Consider the following 8,286-nt stretch of genomic DNA (forward strand, 5'->3'; position numbering starts at 1 on the left):
GTGTGTGTGTGTGTGTGCGTGCGTGCGTGTGCGTGTATGTGTGCACCTGCAAGAGGAAAAGAAGGCAAGGGAGAATCTTTCTCTTTCTGTCTCTTTTTCCTGTGAAGTTTTTTGCATCCTTGGATACTGAAATAGGAAAATTATTTGATTCTGATATGGAATCATGTTAATTAACTTAAGTAAATGATGAACATTCAAATAGTGGCAACATTAAAACAGTCTATAGAGAAATAATGAGCTGAATTGAATTATTCCTTCTCCCCTATCCATTTTTCTTTTAATATATTCATAGCTTAGAATGAAGATAGAGGTAGCTGGGATCACCAGGTACTCCTGAAAGATACTGTTCTGTATTCATTTTCAATTAGTTATGTTTCTTTTCTTTGCCCCACCCCTTTTCATTTTGTAACTGTTTTGAGCATTTATGATCTTTGCGTTATATTTGAGAATATTAAGAAGTTTCTATTAGTTGGAGTCCTGGAAACGTGTACTTTAACCAAGAGTGAAATCTCATCCAATCTCCATGTGGCAAAACAATTTTTAATTTTGTTGGGTAAATAATAACTTCTGAGCCATGAAATGTTAAAAACATGGCACGAATCACCACCGTCAGACATTCTGAAATCCAACACATATTTTCCTGGAAATATCCAACCAAAAAAATGTAGTTTTTAAGGAGGTGCTGACAGGTGCAGATGTGTGCCTGAAGCATGTTTTCAGTACAGATCCAAAGCAGAGCACATCCCTAGTGACAACACATAAGAGGCAGATAGAAAGAGGGAAATAATTCAAAATGCTTGAATTGTTATCTTGTTTCCCATTCCATCCTTTGGAAAGATGTATTTCCCTGCATGAAGAAACTTCTATAGGAAAGAACCCCTATACCATTATTATTAATGGATTTTATATCCCTTTTTATCAGAATACTATAATTAACAACACACAGCAATATTTGAACCACTATTTCTTTAAAAAAATGTAATAAAAACATTTATTTTCCCAAAGCTTTTCTGGAGGATTGTTGGGTTTCTTATATCCACACCTAGCAAAACCAAGAAAAACCCAGAACTCATAAAAGTACATTTTATTTTCTTTGTCAAAAATCCTTTATACATAAAAATGCATTTGATTAGCTATTGAAAACCCAAGTTGTGAAATGATGGCTTAAGTATACGGCTTTCTTTCTTCTCAACTCCCTGCCTGCACTGCATTCAAAATATAAATTGACAAATTAATGTATGATTTTCTTTTCTTCTAGGTTTTTGTTCCTCATCTACTTTCTTGTTCCACACACAAATAGATATAACTATCATAGTTTTAGTTACCACAATAACAGTACTTCTATTCCACCTATTTGTAGCTGTTTATCCTAAAAGAGAATCTATCAGTTACATTTCAGCTTGGAGGGAAGTAGTGAATACTCTGTCCTGAGCCCTGGGCCTTTCACAATTTTTTTTTTTATCAGCACTTGGATAAGGGGGAATTTATCAAAGCTGAAGCTGAAGCATAGCTGGGAGGAACAACTAACACCTCTGAAGAAAGAAAAGATGAGAAAAATCTAGAGAGTCTTGAACTGAAATGAATAAATGGAATTTAACTGGGAAAAACATACAGGTCTGCATCTGGACAGGGAGACTATAAGACACAAGTATGACACAAGGTAAATCTGGTGTGAGATTTGTGTTTAGTGGCTTTTCCTTCCTCTCAGAACCTTCTCAATCATAAGCTAATCCTGAATTAGTTGAATCACAGCAGTGTGATGCAGCTGCTAAAAAGTTAAATCCTATCTTGGAGTTAAAGGAAGAAATTGTTTTGCTCTTACTCAATTGTAATCTGACTCGACTTGGAATATGAATCTCGTGCTAGGCATCGTGATGCACAAAGGACAGTGAAGTGAATTCAAAGAAAGGCAACCAAGATGGCAAAAGGTCAAAATTATTTTTTTTGTGAGGAATGGGTAAATGAACTGGGCACACCTAGACAACAAAAGAGATCACTCGAGGGGAGGGGAGATATAGCAATCCCCAAATATCCAATGGCTAGCATATAGTAGCAGGAATAGATTGGTTCTTCATTGCCCCAGATAGATTAAAACTTCAAGAAAAACTAAACTTCTTGACTATATAAGCTGTTGGCCAGTGGAGCAGGCTGATACCTGAAGTGATTAATTTTCCTTTAATGGAGGCATTCAAACTAGATAGATGAGCATCTGGCAGAGATATTGTAATGGTTCTTGTATAGAGGAGTAGCTTAGACTGGAAGACCTTTAAGGTCCCTTCCCTTCTATGATTCTGTGAACTGTTCTATGAAAGCACTCAGAAAAATTCAAGAGAAGTAACCTCCTCCATCCATCACCAGATGAAATAAAAGTCAAGCTGCAGATGATTGATATGTCACCTGGCTACATGGAGAGTGATGTCTCCTTGATTTCCAAACATCTGTTTGATCCAATCTTGTGAATGATTGAAGAATCCAGAATTGTCTAAATTGTAAACATCAGTTAAGGATTCATTTATCCCTACCTGTTTTCCAGACAAAGGGAGGTGACGTTCTACTTTCCAAATCAGAGGCGTGCAAGAGGAAGAAGGCAAGGACTATTAAGCCCTTTTTCATGTTTTTCCATGCCCAGCGAGCACAAAACCAGCTATCCCTCAGAAACATACTTCATGAAGATCAATCCAGTTCACTTCACTATGCCTAAAAATGAAAGAAACAAAAGCTTGTTAAACAATGTCATCACCAGTTCATTTTTTAAAACCTATCCTAGAAAGAAAGGGCTTTTGTGTAATTTAGATACAGGGAAGTGCTTAGTCTCGGCTTGCCGCCATTTATTACTTTTTTTAAAAAAAATGTCCTTAGGAATTCAAATAAAGAGTTGTTGCCCAACAAAAATTTAGTCCTCCAGCCACTTCAAAATATATGTCAAGATGTTGGTATAGAAGCACCTGTGATGCTCAGAATAAGTCCTATGTCTACATTTGATCTGGGTACTTGAGAGACCGCCTGCTGCCAATTACTTCCCACAGATCCATTAGATCTCACAGGGTTGGCCTCCTCCGGGTGCCATCTACCAGCCAATGCCATCTGGCTATTACCCGGGGGTGGGCCTTCTCTGTGGCAGCTCCGGCCCTCTGGAATGAACTCCCCGCAGGGATTCGGACCCTCACCTCTCTCCAGGCCTTCCGAAAAGCCGTCAAAACCTGGCTTTGCCGGCAGGCCTGGGGGTGATGAATTCCCTCCCCTCTCGACATGTATGGTTGTGTGACTGTTGTCTATTTTTATTATTTGTATTTCGTTTTTATGTTCCCCTTTTCCCCCTTTTGAATTGTTCGCCGCCCTGAGTCCTCCCGGAGAAGGGCGGCATAGAAATAATAAAATTCTATTCTATTCTATTCTATTTCAAGATATGGATGAATGCTCCAAGACCGCACACAATTACTAAGTCCCCTTTTGGTGGAAAGAGTCCTTCACATCATGATTACTGAACAATGATAGCAAGTATCCGCACTACCACCACCACCCAAGGTTTTGAGATAGGCTACAGGTGAAAACTATTAGATTACATTTCTAAAACCATTAGGCAGAAGAGCTTCAGAGGCCTTGCAAGCATTGTGTCAATCCACCTTTGTGCAGACTTCCATATGAGCCTCAGAAAAAGATGATGATGTTTTAAGGAATGTGTTCAATAAATTAATGTGGTTATTAAAGCAGCAGCACTTCTTTTTCAGGCAGAAACCTGGGGAGAGATCACAATAGTTTAACATAGATTTTAAACCTCTCAGCACCTTTTAAGGTATGTGGACTTCAACTCCCAGAATCCTCAGGCAGCATGTTATGCTCCTAAGAGAACCAAAAGTGCTTTTTCCAGATCATTTTGGAATTGTGCATAGCCTTAAAAAGCATAATATCAGTCTTAAAATAGTCATATTGCATTTATAAAAAAAATTTCCCCGAGATCTACTCTCAACTACTTAAAGTGGCCTCATCCACATCATCTAGGCATATCTGAATATGCTTCTTTTGGTCATAAAGAGATTGCCCACCAACACTGAGAAAGAAAAAAAAACCATCTAAATCATAAGCACGATTAACTTCATTTTTTCCTTGATGTTTGTTTCAAGATGTCTCCCCACCAACCTGACTATAACTTTCAGTTCCCAAAGTACCATTGACCTACATACACCTATATCTTGAATTAATTCCTTTTGTTTAAAAAAAAGGATTGTCTGATTCTGTGATGAATCCCACATTTGTCAAAGAAAAATCACCACTAACTTTTTAGATTTCTCATAAAGGTAAAGTACAAATGGTCATATCTTGAATGTCAAAAAAATATGCTGTGAAGGGAGAACAAAAAAAAACACCTTTTTTTCCAAGAGCAAAATGAACACAGGTCAAACTTCCCAATATTTTATATTTCATGGGGATTTTTTTATAATTTTGCAAGAATTTATGTCTTTTTAACATTTTATATTTGCTACTGGCTACTTGTCTTATTTTATCTAAACAGGAAACTTGTCATCTATTAAAATGTTACTGAACCATCAGCAATAGATTCATATCCAAAAAGATTAATCACATAATTTTAGTTTTTCTTTAGACTTACTAATTGTTAATGGCTGTGTTTAATTTAAAGCAAAACTATTTCTAAACATGTTTATGGAGATTCTCAAACATCCAGGTCATGGTTGTCCCAAAGGTGCTTTTTCAAAAAGCAAGTGGATTTTTCAAAGTCCAGTTGCCTTTAAAAAAAGAACCTTTCGGATATTTCTAAACACAAAATGCAGCATTGTTATCATATAGTGTGCAGTTCTTGATAAGGCAAATATCACCCATCCAAAATTCAGCTTCTCTATTTATTTATTTATTTATTTATTTATTTATTTATTTATTTATTTATTTATTTATTTATTTATTATCACATGAATAACAATAGGGAACAATGGGAACAATATATCATTAAAACATACATTTTTATGATGTAATTCTACTTGGGAAGAAATAATCATATATAATAATTTGACTTTTACTATGCTTGAATGTCCAAATCTTTCAAACCACATACCGTACATATTACCTGAAAAATGGCTGGACAATAGAATAAATTCTTAGTGCTTTCGTATTGCAAAGAAACTAGTTCTTCAATATTGGAAAAAATAAAATTATAGGCCCGGTTACTTAGTGGATGGAACATCTGATGTTATTTGCAATGTATGAATCAGATGCTTATCATCAGAGGTTATGTATGAACAATTACAGTGAGATATGTTAGTCTATTATTGAAATAATTGTATAAAATTTTATTTGCATATATACATATACATATACATACACATACACACACACATACACATATACATATAGTCCCACGCTTTAAGCCGAAAACACCAGCCTGAAGATGGCGAGTGAGGCGTCGCCAAAATGTTGCCAAGACAATCTCAATCTTACATGGGAAAAGACTCAAATACAACAAGACCAGCGTATGTATGTATGTATGTATGCATGCATGCATGCATGTTTGTATGTACACACATATACACAGACATACTTCTCATATATGGATGCGTGTGTAAACAGATATGAACGTATGCATGTGTGGGTAGACAGGCAGACAGATATTGTTTTGCTTTCTTTTCTTCCTTTTTTCTTTATTTTTTATTAATTATACATAAGCAAGGTATTATAGAAAACCTATATCATACACCAGCACACAAGCATACATACTTTTTTATCGCACCTACTAATCAGGAACTAAAAGCTATATGCATCATGATCTCTCCATCATTTTTCCCCAGAACAACCATGTAAGCTAAGTTATACTAAGAGAGAGTGGTAGGCTTAAAGTAACTTGGTAAGATCCCATGGCTAAGTCGAAAGTAGAATCTGCTTCCATACTCCTAGTCTAACATCTAAACCATAATATATCAGGCAAGGTCTGTCTTCATACACATATATATCTGCACAGATTTTTAGTACAGTGCTATATAATTAAATGTTAAGGTCTCCGTCATGATAAACTTATAATTCTACCCTTCAGATTTAGTCTACTGAGCATGGCATAATTATAACATTTTGTCTGATTTCATTCATTAATATACTTGAGCAGCATAGTTAATGATAATCATAGAACCAATGGCTTTTAGCTTGTTTTGATGGGAAAGTAAAACCATGTAAAGGTTTTGCCTAATTTGAAATTCAGCATCTGTTCTGATTAAGGAAAATTATTGGGACTTTTTGTTATGTTTAATTTAGTTTATTTCTTTAATGTAACATTGAGGGCTTTAAATACAAACTCTGTGATTTAGGTTTTCTATAGGTCAGGCCAATTTCAAAATTATTTCAACTCCAGCTTCACTTTCTTTCCCTTTCTTTACTGATAGATAGCAGAAGCAATGCCAGGAATCCCACAGTTATAGTTTCATCATAACTGGAAAGCAGCAACTTACATCTATTGTATTGCACTATTGATTGAATACAAAATTTCGGGATTTGGTTGGAAGTCCTCTCCTGCTTAATAACTATCATGAACCTTTCACATGATGAAATGAGAATCAAAATCCTGTCTGTGTGTACAATATTTTTGAGTTCTCCAACAATGAGCTACGATCCAAGGACTAGTTCAAGATCATGCAAAAAAAAAAAAATTCTGTTGAACTGCTACAAGGACTGGGGGAATTTCAAAGCCTGCCTTCCTCTGAGCATATATTATATAGCTGTCCTTAGAGAATTTTTAATAATTTCTAATATGATATATAATGGGACCAGTGGTGGGATTCAAAAAATTTACTACCAGTTCTGTGGACGTGGCTTGGTGGGCGTGGCAGGGGAAGGATACTGTAAAATCTCCATTCTCTCCCCATTCCAGGGGAAGGCTACTGCAAAATCCCCATTTCCTCCCAATCAGCTGGGACTCGGGCGGCAGAGAATAGATAGGTCGGAGCCAGTCAGAGGTGATATTTACCGGTTCTCCAAACTACTCAAAATTTCTGCTGCCAGTTCTCCAGAACCAGTCAGGACCTACTGAATGCCACCTCTAAATGGGACCAATCTCGGAGCTTCAAATACCCAAATACAAATATTTTAAGAAAAAAGTTCCCCCCCCCCCGTCTTTCTATCCTTTGGTAAGGGCCTAAAGGCCTGACTGTGCCATTTTTCCTGGGGCCTCAATGGGGGAACAGCACAGTGGAGGTGGTTGATCGAGTAACAACAGATCACACACGCTCCACTCCGCCCCAGCCCTCTCCTTGTGTCCTTAGGTTCCCATGTTTCATTTTAATTATATTTTAATTGTAGACATATTTTAATGACTGTAAGCCTCTCAGAATTACCCTATAGAAAGATGGGTAGCCAATGGATCTGGTTATCTAACATGCAATAAAACTCTGGTGGTGCAGTGGTTAGAATGTAGTATTACAGGCTAACTCTGCCCACAGCCTGATGGGACTCAAGGCCGTTCGAGCCTTCCAGTCTTCCGAGATTAGTAAAATAAGGATCCAGTTTGTTGGGGGCAATAGGCTGATATTGTAAACCACCCAGAGAGCCCTGTAAAGCACTATGGGGAGGTATATAAGTCTAAGTGCGATTGGTATTGCTAAAGAAATTTTAGAGAATAAATGAAGTTTCAATTGACTGAAGTATTGTTATTTGTTTGTTTGTTCGTTTGTTTTACACCTTGCCTTTATTAATTTTTACAAATAAGGCAGTGAACATATTCAAAACACTTTCTTCTTCCTATTTTCCCTCCAACAACTACCCTATGAGGTGAATTGGGCTGAGAAAGCTAAATATACCCTGTTTCCCTAAAAATAACATCTCCCTGGATAATAAGCCCAATTGGGCTTTTGAGTGCATGCACTAAAATAAGCCCTCCCCTGAAAATAAGCCCTCCATGAAAATATTGCAACACAGCAGCAGCCATGAGGTGACCATGCTCATCGCTTCCTACACCTCAAAAATAATAAGACCTCCCCCAAAATAAGGCCAAGTGCTTATTTTGGAGGTCAAAAGAAAATAAGACCCTGTCTTGTTTTTTGGGAAAATATGGTATACAGCAGAACATAAGTAAACAAGCTAAGTTAGCAAAATAGCTCCTGTCTTTCCCATTTCCCTCTATAACTCTGGCTATTATTAATCAACTTTAGTTTGAATCTATCCCTATGGGTTTTCTTGTTCTTTATTCCTAGCATGAATTCAGCTCAGTTTTATCAGAATTAACCAAGAGATTAATGCAGGATTTCTTCTGCAAATATTCTACTGCAGTTTGTTTATCACATGGAAATGCTTTCT

At 36.7% G+C, this 8,286-nt stretch overlaps 1 protein-coding gene across 1 annotated transcript in view; it reads right to left on the bottom strand.

The window, feature by feature from the left end:
• THSD7B (thrombospondin type 1 domain containing 7B) overlaps window positions 1-2,668 on the bottom strand; it is a 442,486-nt gene extending 439,818 nt beyond the window's left edge. The window contains exon 1 of the mRNA XM_087710996.1: window positions 2,523-2,668. Within this exon, the coding sequence (XP_087567122.1) occupies window positions 2,523-2,661 (139 nt within the window). The 5' untranslated portion in view covers window positions 2,662-2,668. The remainder of the gene's footprint in view (window positions 1-2,522) is intronic.
• Between the last annotated feature and the right edge of the window lie 5,618 nt (window positions 2,669-8,286).

This window comes from Thamnophis sirtalis, unplaced genomic scaffold (genome assembly GCF_051295495.1).
Source record: "Thamnophis sirtalis isolate CommonGarterSnake01/CBP01778 unplaced genomic scaffold, rThaSir2_p1.2 scaffold_1, whole genome shotgun sequence".
Classification (NCBI taxonomy): domain Eukaryota; kingdom Metazoa; phylum Chordata; class Lepidosauria; order Squamata; family Natricidae; genus Thamnophis; species Thamnophis sirtalis.